Source organism: Ostrinia nubilalis, chromosome 21, assembly GCF_963855985.1.
Source record: "Ostrinia nubilalis chromosome 21, ilOstNubi1.1, whole genome shotgun sequence".
In the NCBI taxonomy this organism is placed as follows: Eukaryota; Metazoa; Arthropoda; class Insecta; order Lepidoptera; family Crambidae; genus Ostrinia; species Ostrinia nubilalis.
The window spans coordinates 4,898,611-4,922,615 of record NC_087108.1 but is presented as its reverse complement, the minus strand read 5'-3'; the positions used below and the strand labels follow the sequence as shown (position 1 = coordinate 4,922,615).

General features: G+C 37.4%; 2 protein-coding genes across 2 annotated transcripts in view; one reads left to right on the top strand and one right to left on the bottom strand.

The window, feature by feature from the left end:
* LOC135082444 (unconventional myosin-XVIIIa-like) overlaps positions 1-24,005 on the bottom strand; it is a 138,585-nt gene that overhangs the window by 63,150 nt on the left and 51,430 nt on the right. The window lies entirely within an intron of this gene.
* Positions 17,992-20,105, top strand: LOC135082167 (uncharacterized). Its single transcript, XM_063976936.1, has 3 exons — positions 17,992-18,247; positions 18,729-18,973; positions 19,299-20,105. Exons 1-3 carry the CDS (start codon positions 18,085-18,087, stop codon positions 19,731-19,733), a joined length of 843 nt encoding a protein of 280 aa, XP_063833006.1. The 5' UTR covers positions 17,992-18,084; the 3' UTR covers positions 19,734-20,105.

The window sequence follows — 24,005 nt, the reverse complement described above, 5'->3', positions numbered from 1 at the left end:
GAAAGAAATAGTATTAGTTCAACAATACCTAACATAAAAAAATCAAGACAAACATATTTTTTTCAAAGAAGTTACAAATAATGAAACAACAGATGTATAAGAAAAAAAGAATTAACAAATCAATGAAATACTGCGAATAATTTTATTAAACTGAAAATACTTAATAATAATTTTAACAAAAGAATATTTAAGATTTCCAGAAAATTTCCATGTGTTTTCTAACCTGTAACCAATTGAGAACAAAGTGGTTACGTATGGATTATTGCAGAACCATACGGAAGAATTTGACAAAACAACTCTTGACTTGTGAAATTTACGCAATGTTTTCACTGTGTTAAATAATAAAATTAAGACGGAAATGTAGTATAGTTAATAAGTTACTATTCTGTGTAAAAGGTGGTGAAAAGTAATTTTAGAAGCCAAACACAATGACAAACCTAGCTTGGTCCAACTGTGGTTTCCGTAGAATACCAGCGTTGTTCTGGGTTCTACAGAATAAGTACTAAGTTGTACCATTCTAGATGACACAAATGCTGAGTTGGTTGCCATTTTGATTCTCAAAACTAATTTAATTACTAAACTGACCTAGTACAATTTTTTTTCTCACTTTTATTTCTTTCTTCTCAAAAATCCTAAGACGTGTGCATTACTTTAAAAAATTGCATCATCAATATTGTAGTAAACCTGCTAAATTCCGGAACCAATATCATAAATATCAATCGTAAAGATTGGACATCGGCAAATTAAACAAACGAGCTGTTAAATCGATTTAAATCGAAATCGAAACGTCGAATTATTGCTCGATTACTAAGTTGAAAACAATACCGCCCCCGCAGTGAGCTTTCGCTCATCAGAAGGCATGAGTGATGAATAACAAAGAAATCATTTAAAATCTTACCTAGAATATGAAGGAGAGATCCGTGAATTATTATCTATTCGAAGAAAAGTATCTTGAGTTTTAGTTAAAAAAAAAAGATTAACGAAAACATAATCAGTAAAATAAGTTGTATATCTGTAATGCTTCTGTTTACCATTAACAAAGCTGAAGGGTTTGCTATCACTCAAAATCATTTATAAGCTCACAATGTAGGTCAAAAACCATCCTAACAATTCCCAAACGCAATGCAACACCTATCCACTCATCCCATACCATACGAAGATAAATACTCTTGTCTGTTAGTAGGTATATAGAACAATCACTGTAGCATAAAATACAAGTTAGTTAAATGTTAATTATAGTAAACTAGCTTTCCGCCCGCGTGGAATTTTGTCTGTCACAGAAAAACTTTATCGCGCGCGTCCCTGTTTCAAAAACCGGGATAAAAACTATCCTATGTTCTTTCCCGGGACTCAAACTATCTCTATGCCAAATTTCATCAAAATCGGTTGCGAGGTTTAAGCGGGAAAGCGTAACAGACAGACAGACAGACAGAGTTACTTTCGCATTTATAATATTATTAGTTGGGATCTATGATATATGCCAACTCCTATAATTTATGGCCGATCTACTGCACAATGATCCGCTCTCAGCGCTCGATTTCCCCAGTTTTCATTAATATACATGAAACGTGTAAAATCTACGCCATTTATTCTGTAAGTATTCATATTTCAGCCCGCATAATTTCACTGTTGGTATGGACATAAAACTCTCTAGTAAGTCACGCTATATGATCGATATAAAAATGTTCTTTATCGTAAGAAATAGCTTTCATATCATTAACATTTCATTCTATAGACAATATGATGCTACTAACACCTATTGGTTTCCAATCACCAATCATACTTATCTTGTCTGAATTTCAATGAGACAGTCTGTATTAATTGTATTGTATTCTATTCTGTATTCGTTAGGATTTTACAATTGAGGTATGACTAAAGAAATCGGCTTCTGAATTCAGTTTCTTTCCAAAGTGAGTTTTCTTGAGACAAGACGGTTACAACCAACGCAATATTTTTGACGTGGCGCTAAACCCGCGTGTAAATTAGAAAAATATACTTCGTAATAGCAGTAATCCATCTACAACCAACGATTTGCATCACTATGTTTACGAAATGTCACCAGCTCCGGTCCCCGAGTAGCCCAGAAGTCGTAACATAAAACTAGTTTAAGAGGTCGTAATAATCGTAAACATAAAGAAGCTAAGTAACGTTTGGAGTGAATAAATTATGAAGTGAATTGTGAATTAGACAAAATTTTCATAGTCACTAGCTTTTATTGTATACAGTCGCGATTAAATAACTATGTCAAGTAGAGCTCAACAATGTCCTCAAATATTATTATGAATTGATTCTGAAGGATCTATACTCAAGCATAGATACATTTGATGGTCCAATTATGAAACTTGACCAATAAAAATTCGAATCTAAGCTACAGATTGAATAAAGCCTTAGATGATGCATCTTCTACTGATTTAGGTCATAGTGACTGATTTGAAACTGACCTTATTAACATATTACTGTTTATTACCTTTAAAGCAATATTCCTTTTGTTGCTCCTAGTAAAGTCATACTATGAACATAATAAACACAATACAGAGTTCACCAATCACAATACATGCTAACGGTTGCACTCGGAAGTCCGAAGCCAATTGACAAGTCGCCAGATGCGCGTGGGCAGACTGCAGTGAAACTTAGATAAACATTGCGATACGCTGACATTTTAGACGTTTGAGCAAATAGAAGATAGAAGAATAAATAAATATTCTACGAGGAGTTATGGCTATGGAATGCATTTATTTGTTAGATATAATTTTTTTTGTAGACTTTTCCAATAAAGGGAAATCTGGTCAAATCTTTCATGGTAGGTATCAATGCAGCACTTCGAAGTCGAAGAGAGCGATATGAAGAATATCGGGAAGATTTTTGTAATATTATTTCCTGTGCTGTGATTGGTTGATATTTTTGAACAAATCAGAGGCTTCTTAGCTAATCTAGTTTTAAGCGTAGAATAATAAAATAAAGCTAAATCTATGTCTGACCTTAATCTCAGAAACATTAATACTTCTTACCAGCATGTCTTCTGATGTTAAGTGAATTTAATGATAGCAAAGTTCATACTCGTAAAACCTTTATCCAGCCATTAAAATCATCAAAACATATTATGAAATCGTACCATTTTTTCATTACAAAATTTCATGGCTTCATAAACCCACTAACCACATAATGATGCGATCATCAAAACTTCATAATGCGTTCCGATCGAACAGTGCTCCAAATTCTCGAACGATCCCATTAAGAACGATCTAACAATAACAAGATGGTTCTGATGCCTCTGACCATCTGCGAAATGCACCAGATACGATGCTATTGCTGATCAGTTGCATTAGTCCGTTTTGGGATAAGCTGACATGAAGAGTGCAGGGGATAGTGTGCATAACGTATTGAAGAAAGTGTGAATGAGACGTAGCAGACAGATGCTACATTTTGGATCAACAATTAGAAATGAGACAGTTGTTTGCGACAGCGTTGTTAAGCTGAGTGTGGGTTCAATCGATCGATCGATATCAAAGTACGAGTACGGCTGTATAAATCAACCAGCGACGATTAGAAACAATAAATTGTGTACCTAATTGTCCACAGATTGGTTAGAGCAATGCAGGCTTGAATCAACTTCATTGTAAGAAAAGTAATGAAAAGTGCTTCAATTGCTCCTGCACTACAACGTCAACGGGCATTCAAAAATAGTGCGCGCGCGCCGTATACATAGACCGCAGTCCACAGACTAATCGGGATGCCTTTTATAGACGAAGTTATTCGGAACATTCCCGGAGCGGACTCGGGATAGCTCGACTTTTTGCCGTTATGAAAGCACGGCACGGATATAGGACAGACATCACTGCGATTTCATAAATAGCTAGCTGTATAATATGTAGCAAGAATACGATTAAAATACACGCGAAGTTACGAAGAAAATTTGTTCATAAAAAACAGTTAGTGGTGAAGCTATGAAGGAATAATAATATTTTTTGGAAAATTGCGAATTTATTTTTCTTTTTGAAAAGTACCTTTTATCATTCATTTCTTTTTTTTTCATAACTTATCTTTACGCTTAGTTTTTTTATTTTTCACTTTTTTGAGCCACTTTACTTAATTTATCCTTATACACCTTGGAGGAGGCCTTTGTCCAGCAGTTTACGTCATTTGGCTGAAACGAACGAACGATACACGTCATATTCCAACTTCCGAAATCAACGTACATCTTTGAAGTATGATTTATAGATAATAGATAACTGGACTGGTGCAGGCATCAGATTCAGTTGAAAGACTTCTCAAGTTAAAAGCAGCAAAAATGCCTCATTCAGAAATGAGGACCTACTAAGACACAATGGCACACCCTATATCCATTCCAGACGAATAATTGAGCCAATAATAAGCTGGAATGCGTATCGGACGTAAATAAGCCAGACAGGGAGGAATAAAAAGGCACGGAGGACAAGGGATAAAGGGATTTGTTGATTTGTTAAAAGGGAGAAATCGGGATTAGGTTATTTTTTTGAGATCGGCGCGCTGATTTGTAGACGTGGGAAAAGAGGAATGTTCGTTTAATTATAATTTTAAGGTATAGAGGTATTTGTAGCATTAATTTATGTCTATACCAGTACGTGAAGCAGAATCTAAAGATTCAACTTAATGATAATTGTCGGCAAGTCGCACGTAATAAATAAACTGAATCGATTAAATCAGCTGATTTATGTAATACTTAGCCAGTGCCATTACCTACTTTTATTCATATAATTAAATATACCAGTTATAAGATAAAAATAACGATTGGAATCTCGAGTTTACCACACAAGAGCAACCAGATCGAGTTCTAATCTCTGTTAGAAAAAAAACTCGACCATTACCCAATCAATTAACCAAGCGTGAATATATTTAATCACAACGTCAAACTGCGTTTGTGTAATGTAAACGAGTTTCACATAACAATCGAGAGGAGCTGTTAACGTGACAGACGGACATGTCAAACGCCCGACACGTAAGTGTCAACTCAATTTCGGACGTCGACAGATATGTGAAATCGATTGGACACGACGATTTGCACCGTAAACTAAAAACTTTTATTCACAAACCAAAACAGAGGCACTGCACTATTCACTTTTAAAAAAAACTTGACAGGCTGGAAAAATCACTCAAATTAAAATAAAAAAAATATTTTGAAAAACTGCAAACAGCACGTTCGAACTTCGAAATTCAAATTCGAATTTTGAAAACAACGGACACTCGTGCGTTCGATTGCCGCGAACGTTAGCGCGTGCGATGGCGGCGCGTGCGCAGGGTACGCGACGCGGGTTTTAACTGTTTACGGCGATCGTATTTTGGTCCGTATCTCGCCTCTGCCTCTGCGTTGATAAATGCACACTTTTTTTCACAAACGCGAATAGCTCAGATTTGCCATTAATAATTTAATACTAATTGTCAATTAACAGCTATGTATGAGACTTGATTATTTTAATTGATTCCACAAACAACGTGGAGATGAAATCTTGGACAATAACGAACGATAACAATCAAATTAATATTTTAGTGGATTGATTTAATTCTCAGCTAATAGGAACACATTAAAATAATACATAATATAAATTGATATTAAATGTCATATAAATAAACATGAGAATAATATTGATATTCGACGCCCGAAATATTTCGATTAAATTCTTTGGAATTTCCACTGATTTAAATAAATCGAAATCGGGTCAAAAGCGGATGTTCAGTCCATCGGGCACCCTCAATGAAGGAATATTGTCTCCTGTGCCATTAGGGGAATGCATTCATACGAGAATAATTGCGTTACGCACATACGCACTTCGGAGCACGACTGCCCTGAATGAACGCAGAACCTAAGATTAATTTTATTGTTACATTTATAAATAAATTACCTATAGCACCAATAGACTGGGAATGCCAATTAATAACTTTCTATATTTATAATTAATTAAGTAAATCATGATTTAATTGATTGCAGATTCAAATAATGTGCAGAATATAGATCGTTAAGTCAAGTGTTCCACGCATTTGAGTGATTTGACGCGTATTCTGAAAATTCCGGCTATTTCAACAAGACTTTTCGCCCGTATTCACAAACGATGCTTGCTTAAGTGACGCAGCAAATCGAATGCACAGCGTTGAATAGAGCTCTGTGTTTGGTTCATGTGTCACCCTGTGCGTCCACCTGCATGTGAGACCTCATAGTAATGTTTGTGAATACGGGCGTTAAAAGGGACATTCATTGTGTTATGCTTGTCGAGCGCCTGAGACTTTTGCGTTTACATTCTTAAATTAATACATAAACAACTAACAGTTTCAAGATACCTTTTATACATTTTAAGTTTTTAGTATATGTACACAAACAAATAATCGTAAAAATGCAACCGAAAATACAAAAATAGTGTTAGGAAAGGAAGTGACCCAGTTTAATAAATAAAACGGGAACATAAATGAAATTTATCTAAATAGCCCTGACTACGGTCAAACCCTAGTCCTAGTCAATTCTCAGGCCAGCCACCATCACTCTCATATTATTAGGGATATGTCTGGGGTCAAGCTACCTCCCAGAGCAATTTGACTCACCAATTCTGGGACATCCTGTATACATGTGTTCAGTTTTTCTTACTAACTCCAAATAATTGGCTCTACTAAACCTGAAAATTACATACAGTTCCCTACTCTTATCTATGCACCTTAGTATCAGAAAACTATTGCAAGCCTCAGGCATATTTGAAGTTAACACTAGCTTTGCTTTGCTCAGGAAACAAAGACACCGAAGGGCACACTAATTAGTAATTACTTAGATAGGAATCCATTAGGTAGGATATTTATAGCCCGGATCTTATGTAGGAATGCCTAATTTAGTTTTATTGGTTTGAAAACAATAAATATTACGAAAGTAGAGATTTCTGTAAAAAGTTTAGAATACATGCTTATCACATACCTTATCTATCAAGTACAGCCGGAAAAGAAAGTGTCTATCGAATAAGATTGGTACTCGAACTTCCTAAGATTCTACTGCCTAAATAACTAAGCATATGACAATAAAAACATTTTAAAAATTCAAATATTTTTAGTTTGTAGACCCTTATCAACTCACTTTTACAAAAAAAAAAGCATGTTGTCCCAAATTCAATGATAAATCATGGAAAAGTATGTAAGTGTCACGAATTCCAAAAGGGAAGAATGGGTTACAACAAAACAAGCCAAACATAGAATTCAAATTCCTACGGAAGTACACCACTCCTACCTGCATAAATCTGTTTAAAATTAGACATGAGTTACGCCAAACCTAATTGAAATAGCTGACTGGGCGAGATTAGTGGCCGATGTAATTAATATTACTAGCAAGACTGATAGCGCATGGACACAGTAGAAATAACTGTAGTAGGTGTAAATTCGGGTCCATATTGGCTCACCTAAAGTTATTTACCCGAAATTGTTCTTCCTAATGATTTGTAATCCGAATGATCACTCTTCCTAAAATTTTTCATCCTAACGTTTTCATTCATACTACACTCGGCATCAAATAAATCGCACCTCCCGCGACAAGCACTTATCAAACGTATGCATCCCCACTTCCCACCAACATTGGTACCATTTGAAAGCCTAGTTCTAAGCTTCATTTCATTAAAGGAAAGGTTTTTACTAGAGATGAAACGGATAGTTGTTTGGCCGGATACCGGATACCGGATATCCGGCCAGCTGCTAGGCCGGATAGCCGGATATCCGGCGGCCGGATAGTTGGCCCATTGTCTCGTTGCATGTCGTGACGAGTTTAGAGCCGCACATGTGCTTCGAACGCGATCAGTGGGTCTATTAGTAGACTAGACTAGTCACACTTTTCGAAAATCGAATTCGTCCGAATAGAATGTCAGATTTTGCCACTTGTCTAGGGGGCAGATTTCGGTTGCTATCGTGAGTGTGTGATTGAATAGCGAAAATTAAATTATTTTACTTGTTGCGTAATCTTACATCAGACCATCAATGAAAAAATGATCGCCATTTTTATTTAGCAATATTTAGACTTTCAGATATTTACTATTTATGTATTCGTCATTAGAGTGAATAGCCCAGAAAGAGAAATTAGTTTTTTGAAAGGCCTTAATATGGCTTTTGTAACTTTTTGGACTTTAAATAAAAGCCGTCATTATTAGAAGCCATTTTATTGAGATTTACCTCAAAGATTAATGTATTTCATTTTATTAATAGGAAATAGTTGTAGTTTTTTAATATCCGGTATCCGGCCGGATAGTGAGTTACTATCCGGTATCCGGCCGAATAGTAAATTTAGGCCGGATATCCGGCCTACCGGATAGTTACCGGATATCCGTTTCATCTCTAGTTTTTACCCCAAAAATGTGTCTTTACAAGGATCCAGAGTCACTTCTTCAAAAAATAGGTAGTTACGCTATAGCAATTATACTCGTGCTTCGTCCTCGAGATTAGTATAACATAGATTATATAACACAATGTAGTTTCGCATAGTCACTCCACTTTTGCACTGTCGTTTAAAGAAAAAAATAAAAAATAAAACATTTTGAGGGTAAGCCTGAAAATGTTTTTCTCTCCTCTACCGCCGATATTTCCTATGGCGGGCTCACTCCACTGGCGTCATTCGCAGTTTAGTGCTCGACCACTTCGCACGTAAACCAAAATGCCGAAACGACGTAGTGAAAGTACCGTCGAATTTTTATCAAAAAAATTGAAGAAATTGGAAAGTGAAATTAAACGTTGTCGTCGGCCGCGTCGCCGCCGGCTACTATCCAGTGCATCCTCGTCGACCAGCTCGTCGCGCTCAAGCTCATCGAGTTCATCGCGCTCCCGGAGCGGGCCCCGCGCGCGCTCGACGTCACGGGACTCAACGCCTTCGGAAAAACATTACGGTTAGTGTTCACTGTTAATTATTACGCGACTTCAGGACGTATGCAATCAGAATAGTCTGCGGGACTACTTCGCTGCATTTTCCCTGTTGTAAAATGTCGCAAAATATATGCAATCAGAATAGTCTGCGGGACTACTTCGCTGCATATTTTCATTATAATATGGTTGTGGCTCTGTAAATAAATGCACTCAGAGCAATCTGTGGGATTGTCTCGACGCATAAAAGTTCGTTATTACTCAGAATTGTCTGTGGGACTTTTTCGCCAATAACGAACCGATTTTGGTCGGATTTCAGACCGACATGCAACAGAGCCCACGTCGCCTGCGACGCCACGAGAAACTGCCGCCGCCCAAGAACCGCCCTGCGCCGCCTCGCCGCCCGCCCAAGCTGCTCCTGTTGCACCAGCGACGCCACACATCGCCACTGCCGACGTCGTGCCGCCACCTGTGCTGGCTACGGAGCAAGCAGATCCGCCGTTAGATCCTGAGATTCTGGACATCTTGGGCGATGACCCGACCGCTGTGCAAAAGTTTGGTGCTAACATTAACAAAGACCTGGCCAACCGGTTTAATCATATAACCACTGCGGGTTTGGACAAGGAAGGTCGGAAATTACTGATCGAAAAATATCTTATCCCGGCGAATTGTTCAAAGATAGCCGCTCCTCGGCTCAACCCGGAGATAAAAGCGGCGGTCCCAGACAGCGTTGTGAGACGCGATAAAGCGATTGAAGCTCGACAGACGGAGATCGCTGCCGCTATTTCGTGTCTAAGTCAAGCGATATCGAATCAACTCGCCGAAAAACATACAAATCATGAATTGTTAAAACGACTCATGGATTCGGCGCGCCTCATGTGTGACATCCAGTACAGTGAATCTATATCAAGAAGAAACTTCACTTTGTACTCTCTGAAAAGAGATATTAAGGAACAATTGACGAACGCCAAAATTGATACGTTATTGTTCGGCGAAGATCTACCCGAGACTATAAAAACGGCGAAGGCCGTCACAAAATCCAGCTCCGACCTCAAAATGGAAGTTCCTAAGAAAACGAACACTCAAAAATATCCTTCGAAGACTTTAAACTGGAAGACGGGGTCCGGCAACCGCAAGGCGGCGGCGGCGGGCCCCAGTCGCCGCCAGCCGCCGGCAGCAGCGAGCAGCCGGCCGCCCGCCAGCTCGTCGCGCAGCTCGTCGCAGCCGCAGCGGAGCCGGCCGCCGCGCCGCCACTAGCAGCGCCGCACGCCTCACAACAACCGGTACGCCTTGCTGGCAGACTTAGCCTTTTTTACGACCAATGGTCGCTCATCACCCGTGACCAAACATTATTATCGTGGATAAAGGGATACGTTATAAAATTTAATAGTCCTGTACACCAGTCTGCTTCTCCTGTCACAAAAATATACACGGAATCTGAAAGAGCCCATTATAATGATGCTATTAGTCAGTTATTGTCTATAGGCGCAATTTCTGAGTGTGAACCTGTCCCTGGACAGTTTGTGTCACGTGTATTTTTGATCCCAAAACCGACTGGCGATATGCGATTTATATTAAATCTAAAAGCCTTAAACAAGTTTATAGACACGCAACACTTTAAATTAGAGGATCTTCGTACTGCTCTTAAGCTTATAAGTAAAGATTGCTTCACTGCCACTATAGATTTGAAAGATGCGTATTTTTTGGTTAACATACACCCGGATTGTAGAAAATACCTGAGGTTTATTTTAATGTATAATGATGACCCAAATACCAGTAAAATGTTTGAATTCAACGTTCTTCCATTTGGACTGTGTACAGCTCCCTTTATTTTCACAAAAATAATGAAACCTGTCATTAAACTGTTACGCTCATGTGGCTTCTTATCGTCTATTTATTTAGACGATCTATATTTAGTAGGTACATCCTACTATGAATGTCAAGAAAATATTGAAGTTACTCAGGCATTATTAAGAGCTCTCGGTTTTATTATTAATGAACAAAAAAGTAGCATGATTCCTTCTCAATGTTGCAAGTACCTCGGCTATATGATAGATACCCATGAGTGGCATGTACGGTTACCTTCAGTAAAACGAGACCGAATAAAAAAGGAACTTCAGTCTTTTCAACTTTTGAAACGTTGCACTATTAGGAAATTTGCGCAGCTGGTAGGACTTCTTGTATCGGCCTGTCCCGCTGTAGAGTACGGGTGGTTGTACGTAAAGGAATTAGAGAGGTGCAAGTACCTTAACCTGCTAGGTAACGATGACTATGACCGAATCATGACCATCCCAGATAATCTATTAGGGGACTTAGCTTGGTGGGTTAACGCCATTGATGATTCTGTACACAGAATCAGAAACGATGAATTTGTCCTGGAAATTTTTTCTGACGCTTCAACTACGGGATGGGGGGCTGTGTGTGAAGGGCAGACAGCTAACGGCCAGTGGTCTCCTGCCGAAATGACTTTGCATATAAATCATCTCGAACTCTTAGCAGCTTATTTTGCTATTAAAATTTTTGCAAAAGATTACCGTAACTGCTGTATACTTGTAAGAGTAGATAACACCACCGCAGTAAGCTACATAAACCGCATGGGCGGGATTCAATTTCCTCACCTTAATAAGGTTACTAAGCAAATTTGGCAGTGGTGTGAGTCTCGTAGAATACTCGTCTCAGCATCTTATATTAAGTCATCTGAAAATATCATCGCGGACAAAGAATCGAGACGTTCTCATCCAGACGTGGAATGGGAATTGTCTGAGACCGGCTTTAGACACGTGACAAAGGTGTTTGGTTACCCACAAATCGACCTTTTTGCTAGCCGTATAAATAACAAATGTGCTAAGTATGCTTCATGGCACCGAGACCCTAACGCATTCGTGATAGATGCGTTTACGATAAACTGGTCGAATTTTTATTTCTACGCCTTTCCCCCTGTAGCAGTCATTTTAAAGGCGCTAAGAAAAATTATTTCAGAACAAGCAGAAGGCATCATGATTGTGCCAGCCTGGCCATCTCAGCCATGGTACCCTCTGTTTAGCCGCCTAGTCTCATCTACTGTGATTACATTCAGCCCAAGTGATGTCATGTTTCCCCATTCCAGCAACCGGAACCTCAACATTACCCTGGTGGGCGCAGTATTGTCCGGACGGCGTTATTGCGAAGAGACACACCCGCATCAGCCATCGACATAACGTTGGCCTCCTTGTCCGACAACACTATGAAACAATACGATGGTTGTTTCAAGAAATGGTTCACATACTGCACCAATAACAAAATTGACATGTTTCAACCGTCTATTCCTGTCATAATAGAGTTCCTTGCCGAGGTGTTTAATAGCGGTAGCCAGTACGGCACAGTAAACTGCTACAGATCCGCTATATCGTTGCTAGTAGGCCCGATAGCTCAGGATGAACGACTCACGCGATTCTTTAAGGGCGTGTTTAGGTTACGACCACCCCTACCTCGCTATAATATAACATGGGACACCAGCTTACTCCTAGACTATTTAGCAACGCTGTATCCCAATGAAACGTTGACTTTTGAGCAACTGTCAAAAAAGTGCAGTACCTTACTCGCTATTGTAACAGCTCATCGGGTACAGACCCTCTCTAAGATCAGTATCCTTAACATAAATGTTTCTGCTGATCAAATCGTAATAAAAATTCCCGAATTAATAAAAACGTCAAAATTAGGCCGTCCCCAACCAGTTTTATACTTACCATATTTCACCGATAGACCAGAAATATGTCCCGCTAACACCTTGAATTCTTATATGGAGAAATCTAAAGAATTTCGCAAGAGTGAGCAACTGTTTATTGGAGTTAGAAAACCCTATAATCGTGTAACATCCCAAACGATAAGTCGATGGATAAAATCAACGCTCAAAGATAGTGGAATTGACGTTTCAGTATTTTCTGCCCATAGCACCCGGCACGCCGCTACATCCAAGGCGTTCAAGCAGGGTGTCAGCTTAGACCTGATATTTAAAACCGCAGGCTGGAGCGGCAATTCCTCTACCTTTGCCCGTTTTTATAATAGACCCATCGCTAATAGCAATGATGACTTGTCTGTCCTGGCTAGAACTATATGTTCATCTGCAAATTAATGTCAAAGCTTGTGTAATTTCACAATTAATTTAGAATTTAATTTTGTTTAAATTATAATAAGAATACAAAAAGTGATTGATTATTTATTTCTTTTGTAATTGAGTAATAAAACATTGATACACAATAGTTGAAATTTAATTGTTCAAACAATTGTTCTATGATATTTCCTAATCTCTCAACATCTACATTGTGTTATATAATCTATGTTATACTAATCTCGAGGACGAAGCACGAGTATAATTAATGATTAAACGAACTTACCTGTACGTGAAGTTCAATCATAATTATACGAAGTGCTTCGTCCGAAGAGATTAGTATGTATCACCCTCCCACCCATGATCTATTTCTTTGGTAGAAATAATCGCTAAAGACTACGGAAATATCATACACCTACTCATCTAGCTCTAAACTAAATGACGCCAGTGGAGTGAGCCCGCCATAGGAAATATCGGCTGTAGAGGAGAGAAAAACATTTTCAGGCTTACCCTCAAAATGTTTTATTTTTTATTTTTTTCTTTAAACAACAGTGCAAAAGTGGAGTGACTATGCGAAACTACATTGTGTTATATAATCTATGTTATACTAATCTCTTCGGACGAAGCACTTCGTATAATTATGATTGAACTTCACGTACAGGTAAGTTCGTTTAATCATTAATTTTTTATAACTTTAAAACTGTTAAGTTGGGATTAATCGCTATCCATCTGTTAAAGAGGACACGTGAGATCTTTATTTGGTTTTATAACCATAAAAATTATTCTAATTGATCCCAGAGGTGAGCCCAAAGTGAGGTCTATTTTCAAGTCACATTTATGGTATATGTTAATCATTTATTTAGAAATGAAATGTATTTTTCTTTGAGGATATTTATTGGGCTTTCAAACAACACCAATATTGTTGGGGTACCATGATTGTGTCAGAAGAAAATCTTTAAAGTTCGCGTCGCGGAAGGTGCGGTTTATTTGATGTTGAGTGTATTTGTAGTGCTACCGGCGATGTTCATAACACTCATGTTTCCGAAAATTGTAATTAATAATATCATTAATGTAAATATATTTAAACTCCTACTGTTTTTTATCATAATACTTTTATCCCTAAGCATACTTAATTACCATAATATTTTCACTCATACCACAGAATAATAATAAGTACTACGTATAGAAGGTTTTCTTCGAAGGTAACGTAAGGTCACAGTTCTAACCTAACCTAAACCAATTATTATGAATAGGACCGATTCGTTTCTGGAACTTGACCGAGTGACTGGAGCGTCACTCTGACTTCGCCCGCTCGGCTCTTGCATTGTGGTCACACTTCTAACCAACCCTAAACCAATTATTATGAATAGGACCGATTCGTTTCTGGAACTTGACTGAATGACTGGAGCGTCACTCTGGCTTCGCACGCTCGGCTCGTGCATTGTGGTCACAGTTCTAACCTAACCTAAACTAATAATTATGAATAGGACCGATTCGTTTCTGGAACTTGACTGAATGACTGGAGCGTCACTCTCTCTGGCTTCGCCCGCTCCGCTCGTGCATTGTGGTCACAGTTCTTTCACATCAGAAAGGTAGCAGGAAGGCGCTGGACGCAGGCCGCTACCAACCGGGCAACATGGAAAGCATTGGGGGAGGCCTATAATGTTTAGCAGTGGACGTTCTATGGCCGAGATGATGATGATGATGATGATGATGATTATTATTATTATTATTTTAGAGAAAGTTACCTACGTAAACATTTATGACTTTGTATAAAATACCTAATGGCTACATAGTAGACAAATATTATAATAAACACTCTCTAATTGATTGATAGTTCCGTTCGATTCCCGACTCGAGCCAAGTTATGATCGGCTTCTGTCACAATGCCCTTTCTCTGAATCATCAATCAGCATTTGGCAAACTGGACGAATGTCATTTCTCGTTCGTGACAACCACCTATTGATAGAATGGGTCCATATTCGATTGCATAAAAAATATTGTCATAATTTAAGAGTGCATAAAGTTTTTTGGCATACTCATCATTTCGCATAACGTTCACACAGAATAAATCATAATGCATATTTTTTTTTGACATAACCACTTTTATTATAATAATATTTTAGTATATATTTTTTCTGTATTCTTGTTTTTTTAATAACGATTTCTAGGCATAACATTTATTGGCATCTAAACCAATGCCATAAATATTACCATTCATAATATACAAAATACCATAATTTTAACAAATATGAAATATAAAAATGTTATACATATAAAATATAAGTTAACAAATTATAGACAAGCAAGCATGCAAACAAGCATGCAAGCAAGCAGCAAGCATGCAATCAAACAGCAAGCATGCAAGCAAGCTGCAAGGAAGCATGTAAGCATGCATGCAAGCAAGGATGCAAACAAGCAAGCCTGCAAGCAAGCAGCAAGCAAGCCTGCAAGCAAGCAGCAAGCAAGCATGCAAGCAAGCAGCAAGCATGCAATCAAGCAGCAAGCATGCAAGCAAGCAGCAAGCAAGCATGCAAGCAAGCAGCAAGGAAGCACGCATGCAAGCAAGCAAGCAAGCAAGCAAGCAAGCATGCAAGCAAGCATTAGGATTGCCTTATCTCCGGCGCTGCGGGAAGTGCGGTCCTTCCGCTCTGGCGTAACATATGCCCGGCATGCCATGCTCACTTCCGCAGCTTCGGCTTGCTGGTCGCCTTCGGCGACCAGCCTCAGCCGCTCCAGCTCGCACGGCTGCCGGATATATGTTACAGCGAGCGAGGACCGCACTCCCTCCGCGCCTCCGGCTTTTAAATTACACTCTAGTATAGGGCAGACTAGTACCACGTGGAAGAGACCACGGCCAGTCGGGATCTACATAATTTCAGACCAGGCAAGCTTAATGTTGTAAAAGAAATGTGGACTGTATAATATGTGCGTTACAATAAATAAGAGGGATTCGAGATCAAACAGAATGTATTTTCACGAGCTTAAGTTTTCTAAGAGACAGGTCAAAAATTAAGAACAAAAATGACAATGATACAGAGAATTTAGTTTTTGCAAATCTATAGGCCGAAAGAGTATAAAGGTGGAAGGAGGATCGTTCGCAACATCACAAATACATAATTATTTACTCTTCAATGTTGGTTGCTCTTATAGACAATATTTATGACTTTAAATGTTATAAATAATTAAATTATGTTTATAGTATTTTATTAAAAACAAACTTTATGTATATAAAAATTATGTTCTTTACTTTTATGATTATTTAAATTATGGTATTGAAAATTAGAGAAAGTTATTATTATGCCTAAGAAACCATTATGCATTTAGAATACTATGCATATCAAAGTTTATGCGAAAAAACTTTATGCAAATACTGTTATGCCAAACTAAATTATGATGAAAAATGTTATGCGTCTGAGAGGGCACCCTGATAGAATTAGTGGGTCCGTCTCTTAGGTGCAGCGTTGCCAGACGTCCCGATTTTGGCGGGACGTCCCGATTTTTTAATCAAATTTAAATGTCCCGCGCGGGACAGGCTCGGTCCCGCTTTTCGGAGAGAAACACTCACTTCACCAGACTATTGTTTGAAACGCCATATTATTGTAAATAATAAAACTTTTTTAATTTCGATATTTTTTCTTTTTATACATTCTAAAGACGAATTTAATGATAGAGTAAATCTGTACCTCTAGCATGAACAACTTTCGTCTTCGAATCGTTTGCGTATTCGATAAAATTTGATACTCAACCTTCGAATTAAACGATAACGTGACAATTTTGATTCTCAAAATAAGTTTCGTGCAACCATTTCTTACACTAAGTTCACTTTACGACACGTCCACAAGGGTGCTGTTGTAGTTTTCGTACTAAATCTTTTGATGGCGATTTGAGTACGCAAACGATTTGAACTCGAAAGATTTTCGTGCTAGCCGTACTGATTTAAAATATTATTTTTTTGTTAAAATACTTTTTCTATGGCTACTTTTGCTATCTATTGTCACGTAAACGTAATTTTAAGTCAAATAAAAAGATAAATATTTGAAAACCTTTGATTATTATACGTTTTTTTACTATGTCCCGCTTTTGACGGAAGAATCCCGCTATTTTCACTCAAAAAGTACCAAAGTCCCGACTTGGCGAAAAAAAAAACTGGCAACGCTGCTTAGGTGGCTCATTTTGTTCTTATTCATGTTTCGGAAAGATACAATAAAAGGCACGATGTCAGTAATGATTATTAAGACATTAGGTACTACTAGTTAATTGTAAAAAAGAATATTAATTTTTATACCAATTGCACCAAGTGCAGTAGTCGTTTCAAAATTCAATGCATAATAATAAAGTATGAATAAAATGGTATGTACCTATGTAAGAGCATTAAAAGAGTATGCATTTGCTATCTTATCATGCACTCAAATATGCACAAAGTAAACAAGAACGAGATCATGATAAAAGTAAGCTTTCGATAACGTTGTAGGTACCTACTTATTAGATAAAAAGAGCTTACAACATTGTGCCTCGAAGAAATATTTTACAGGGTTTAGCTAGTTACATTCAAATTCTACAATTTTATTATTACATTAATCGGAAAATTCAAGAGTAAGATTCAGGCTGATTTTATAATTATTTAAAAAAATTAGAAAGTAAAATATTACAATATTATTAATAAAGATTTTTCATTGTTTGTATTGAATTATGGCTACGAAACTATTGGGCCGATTTGAAAAATTCTTTCACCAGTATAATTCTTTTTTTTTTTTGATGATCATAGTCACATTTTTTTTTAATTTTTTTTTTAGTAGTGCGTAGCTGGGTTAATTTCATGTGCGAGAGCTTTACAGTTTTATGACTATTACCGCCATCTATAGTGAATTTCGAAAACTAAAGAAAGTATGCTTTTTTAATGATTCTTCTACTTAACACTAGATGGCGCTAACCGTACAATGACAACTAGTACCACTACTCCACGATAGGTGGCAGTACTATCGACCGTGACGCTCATTTACGTCAAATCCAGTGACCAATAGGAGAAGCCCGTCGCAATAATGCAAGATCGTGCTTTGTGACGTCGTGCTGCGCAGCGCGTTTATTTTCGTTCGTGATAGGGCAGCGGACATCTTGTTTGGCTCATTGACGCAAGCGAAAACGCGATTGAGATGCCTTTGAACGCGAGTGGTTGGTCAACTGAAGAAGACGAAAAATTAGCTGAATTAGTTCAACCTCACCCAAACTTGTACAACGTTCAAGATCCAACAAGGAATAACTTATTAGCTCGGGAAACGACATGGCAGAGCATAGCGCAAGCTTTATCAAAACCAGGTATGTGATTTTAAAATAGTATAGTGATAGTATAGGTACCTACATAAAAGTCAAGACAAAAATCTTGTGCTGCACGACACAACAGCAGAGATGACAAGAAAAGAACCGGAAATGTATTGTAAAAAAACTTGGCTACGAAATACGAATCCCTTCAATATGTATCCAGATTCCTGAATACGGGAAGATCAGCTCATGACCTACTTTTAACGTGTAGCTACTTAGGTACTATACCTAAACACGGTTTCAAAACATTATTATAGTTATCTACTAGATAGTTAAAATTAAGAGCAAATATTTTAAATAAGTCTTCATTGTCTTAAAATGCATTACTTTTAAAAATAAACCGTAATGAGTTTCAACATTATATCAACACAGCACATAACATTGAAAAATAATCAAATTTGTGCTAATTAAAATAACCCAATAATGTACTAATTAACTTATGCCAAGTCAAACTAATTTAAAACTTACTCAATTCCAGTTGAAGAATGCAAGAAGCGCTGGCGTGGACTCCGAGATGGCTACATGAGAAGCAAACGTGTAGGAGCGATGCACAAGACCAAAATTGGCATGTTTGAGAAACTTCAGTTCCTGGACAGTGCAGACCTGGAGACGGAGGAGATACTGGGGGACACTCTGGAAGTGGTCGGAGAAGAGCACATCCAGGAAGACACACTGATCGGAACGGAGCAGCAGGTCATTACGGACAACCAGGAATATTATGAAGTGAGTAGTATTTATTATTTCAATTTATAATCAATAATACCTGTCATATTATTATTTTTTATGTACTCATGCAATTAAAGAAATCAGTCATGTGTTACTCTTTAACATGTTGAATAATATTGTGCAACAGAATGTTATAGGTATAATTATTATAATTTACTCATTCAGCATAGTAGACTATTCATTGATATTTCATGAAAGAAGTGACAGGGGTCAAAGACATTAATACCAAAAATTACAACTCACATAATTTGTCATGAAGAAATCTTATCAAATTACAGGCAGTTTTATGTATTTTTAACACACTTTATACATTATTTTCCAGATCACAGTCGTCGACGGCCCGCAGGAAACCGCAACCATGAAGCCCTTCATAAAAATAATGCCAAAAATGGACTCAAAAGAGGCTCCTCCGCCGAAGAAAAGGGCAAAGCACGGGGGCAGGAAAAAATCGACCCCCATGCCGAAGGTGATACCACCAATAAAAATACTCCCTAAGCCAATCCTTCTGAACGGCCCCAAGCTGGTGCGATACGTCGAGGACCCAAAGACACCAGAACAGAAGTCCCAAGTGATCGACCAGCTCATCGAGAAGGTGCTCAGAGAGAACACAAACGAAATAGACGTGTTCTTCCGCAGCATGGCAGCTAGCGTTAAGAAACTCCAACCAAATCTCATTCCCAAAGTTAAGATGGAAGTTTGCAACGTCATCGCTAAATATGAAATGCAAAGTTTTGACAAAAACATGCAGAACTTTTAAACTTTAGGATTTATTAGTTAGCCAGATTGTACGTAGAATTGCAGTCATTTTAGACAAATTAATTTTTCTGTGTGTATTATGCACACCTCTAATATTATTGTGTAACAATAGTTCATTGATGTGTCATTTACATAGATTTTTGTCGAATGAATTGATTAACCGATCTATTCTGGTTGTAAGTGTCAAATGGTGTACATAATATTATAAATTTTAATTAACTTGTGATAAAAGACTAGATTACTTATTAGATTAATTAATTACCAACTGAGTGCGACTCCTACTCGTAAATAACGATTAACTATGTACCACGACGTTTAATTACTGATATTTCATAATTTACGAATTTAAATAAATGTATCGTGAGTATGTAAATTCTGTAATTTTATTTTAGCGTCATTCCATGTATTATGGTAATTTTGAAAAATATTACATTACATAAAATTAAGTTACAAACAATTTTATTGAAATTTTTGCGAATATTTTTAGTTTGTCACAAAGTATGTTAGGTGGCGCTAGCTGAAAAGCTTTTCATGCCGTGAGAAAAACTGAAAATTCCTGTAAACTTATTTACATATTTAATAAAGTATAATTTCAATGGGTGTAGAAAGAAAAAGAAAATAGGTAAACACCATTGGCATGTCGTTTAGAATGCGAATTTAAATATATCATACGGTGAGCCAGTGCTCGTAAACACCATCGAAAGTGTCGCATCTGGACTGACTGCATTCAGCGGATATCTGGACCCCGCATTAGAAACCTCATATTTTATGTCAGTCAAGCAACATGTTCTCACGTTGAAATTATTGGGGTCTAGTCTAGTCCAGTACAGTCAATACAAAACACAGGCACAGAATAAGTAATAGTACAGGTACAGAAGGATTACTCCGCAAGACGATTTAAATAAATGCGAGTCTTGCTACGACGCGATACAGTGGAATTCAGCTCGCACAGCACTACGTACCTACAATTTTATTCACCTACAAGTTTTGTCTCTTTCTATCGCGTGCCTCTGAACTCTTCTTACGCTGTTAGGGTTGCTATCTAGTGAAAAAATAATTAATCTACTTATTTGTAATGAGGTACGTATGTAGGTAAGTATGCATTCATTATGGAAAACCTTGGGAGAGGCCTTTGTCCAGCAGTGGACGTCATTTGGCTGAAACGAACGAACGCATTCTGAGCAGTAGTCATAGTAGGTTAGGTTCCTATACTATCCTAAGAATTATTGATTACCTACATGGCCAACATACCTTTCAGCATCTTTGGGAAGCGAAAAAAAAAAAAAGATAAATACGGTAGATTTCTTTTCGAATTTAAACACCCGAACGCCGCACAATATTTCTTTCTCTTTATGTCCATTTTTAAATAATACTTCGATTATAGAATTATAATCATACTACAACGCACGCCAGCGTCCTGACGACCGCGCGCGTGACACTCGACTGATCAGTGTTGCCAGTCGGGTCTAGTCAGAAATTACCAGAAATGTAAAAAAAAGTAACCTTTTTGAATAAAAAGTAACCTTCATACGGGGGGGGGGGGGGGGGGGGGGGGGGGGGGGGGGGTGCGGAGCGATGATTGTGTAAGGTTGTTCATGGATGGAAAATGAATACAATTGATCATCTAAATTCGAAAAGTGACCAGTCGTATAAAAACGTTTCATGGATTTGCGTTTTATTATCGAAAAACATTCGCTAAAACTCATTTTTTTTTAACAAATAATAAATCAAATTCAAGTTTAAATGCACTTTATGACATAATTTTTAAATTGTCACTATTAATATTTTTACTGAATAACCTGTAAAGTTAATTCTACAATTTCTAAAAAATCACCTAAAAGTAACCTTTTCATTAGTGTAACCTAAAAGTAACCACAGCAGTTCAAAAGTAACCTAAAAGGTTACAAAAGTAACCTTCTGGCAACACTGCGACTGATATAATACCCGCCGGCCCGCGGCGGGGCGCTTCGCTGTAGGTAATTATCGGATGTACCGCGCGGAGTGAGCCAGGCCTGACATAGGTTACACGGGTATCCACAATGCATGAGAATATGTACTCTTACATCCAAACATTTTTTTTTCTGGACTATAAGGAAAATTTTTACATATTTCTTACCTATAACTTGAACATTTCGTCATAAACTTAGGTAGGAATTTATTTGTGGTAAGAAAAACTTACTTTTCCGAGGAATGATTCCTTGCCAATTTTTATTTTATTAGGTAGGTAGGCACGTAGTAATTATATTATTAAATAGAAATCTAGGTTAATTCTCCTAATTTTAATCATTATATCGATTGTTATAATAATATTTCCTCACTTGTGGTTGCTGCTTGCTTAAGAGGAAATAATCAATTTTACAGTTACCTGTCTTGTAAGTAAGAAATTTTGATTGTTTCTTACTTTAATAAGTAAGGCCTAATTTGCAAAATATCAATAGTTCATTTCCACCGAAAAACCCCCTAAGGCCGGTTTCTCACCTTCGTCCCAGCACTTGTCTAAAGTGTGGACTGTGGATCTAGAAAATAGTATTGGCACAAACGTTGTGGTACAAGCTAAGTTCTTTACGGACGAGTGGCGTTAGTAACAATATTGGGACCAACGTGTGCAGCCGGCCTGAAGGGTTGCTAAGTTGCTGTACCCCGTAGTCACTATATGTTATTTGCAAAGGGGCGTGGCGTCTAGACGACCTGCCACGGTTCACCGGCCGAACGTTTAGCTCCATTAAAAATATGGCTGCTGGCTTTTTGATCGCCGAACGGTTAATTTGTGGACTTTTGGCTCGTATTTGTATTCCTGAAAGGACGCTGAATATTATATTTAAACTTGGGCAAGCTTAGTATCCTATGTCCAAAAGTTAACAATTCAAACGTGTGAGAATGGTACGAGTACCATTTTTCGTAGTAATATCTGTCGCTTTTAAATTGTGAAATTTTGATTGATCAGCCAGACGAGTACTTAGCTTAGTAGTGTGCATACCGGGCTAACTAAACTGACTAAACATCAATAACGGGTGTGAGGTCTAATCAATGCCGTTGATATTTGTTTTGTCGAATTACATTAGATGTGCATGTGTTTTATGTAAAGAAAAATACATGAAACAACAAAGAAATCTAAAAGGTAACAAAAGCCAAGGAGCTTTTGATAACGAAACATAGTTGAGCAGTCTCGTTAAAAATCACTGGCATTCCGCCAACTGCAGTGCCAGAACTGCAGCCTGATGTACAGACAGCAGCATCTATTATGGCACCTTATCAACGTTGAAATAAGACTGATTTTGCAATAAAAATGTAGAGTCCGATGTACCAGCATTGTAGTGCCAGATAAAACGTTATTCCTAATGGAATATTGCAGGAGAGTGATATGAATGACAAATTGCTGTCTTAAATTATTAGAATAGGTGCAGATTTAATTGAATTGTGTATTATATTTAAATCATTTGTCGAATACAGTCATGTTCTTATCTCGCAGGGGCAAATGTAAGGTCTGTCTATGTCTGTAGCACATTTAGTCACCTGCGTCTGTGGTCTTCACTTTGTCTATAGTATCATCGTAGCACCCAAGTCCTACTCGGATGAACTGATTTTGACCCAAGTACTACCTATTACAAGCTTTTATTTAGTTTCACCTGATTGTCATCTTTTATTTTGTTTTATAGGTCCATAGATCAAGTTTTGTGAAACTCTATTGTATTGTTCCTATTGTTAATCTGTGGTTCAGCCATTAACTTTATCAAAAAGCGGGGGAAAACTTTTGAATTTTTTTCAGAACTCACGCAGACTATAGTATACTTTAGAATACGTTTCCACTCTACAAATCCTCATTTATTACTACTTATTTTTTTTTTTTTTTTTTTTTCCTGTGGCAACACTACCGCTAACAGCTGATTTGAACTTGTCCCAATTTATTTACTGATTTTTATTTAATTTAATATCATAAAAGGTCTCTAAACTCATCACTGTTACTGTTTTATGTAATTATAAGTGAAATAACGTTTAAATCTGTGTATTGCATTGTGTTTATGGTGCAAATTGTGCAAATACTTAGGACCGATTTGACAGTGCAATTACGAAAATATTACGTTGGATTTTGTTAACATTGTTCTATCTTTCGAAACAGGTCCTACCTATTTGTTTTATATTTACAACAGTAGTGCATATTTTAGAAACGAAAGACTATTATTGTGACCTTATACTGTCACCCGCGTAATTACCTACATTTTTGTCAACCTCCAATTATTGATCAATTGATCCTTTGGCATTTACATTTTAATAC

Excerpts from the sequence above, each read along its gene's own strand:
- LOC135082167 (XM_063976936.1), top strand. The coding sequence starts at position 18,085 with ATGCCTTTGAACGCGAGTGGTTGGTCAACTGAAGAAGACGAAAAATTA. Across the intron at positions 18,248-18,728 it reads GCAAGCTTTATCAAAACCAG|TTGAAGAATGCAAGAAGCGC; the intron begins GTATGTGATTTT and ends ACTCAATTCCAG. Across the intron at positions 18,974-19,298 it reads ACAACCAGGAATATTATGAA|ATCACAGTCGTCGACGGCCC; the intron begins GTGAGTAGTATT and ends ATTATTTTCCAG.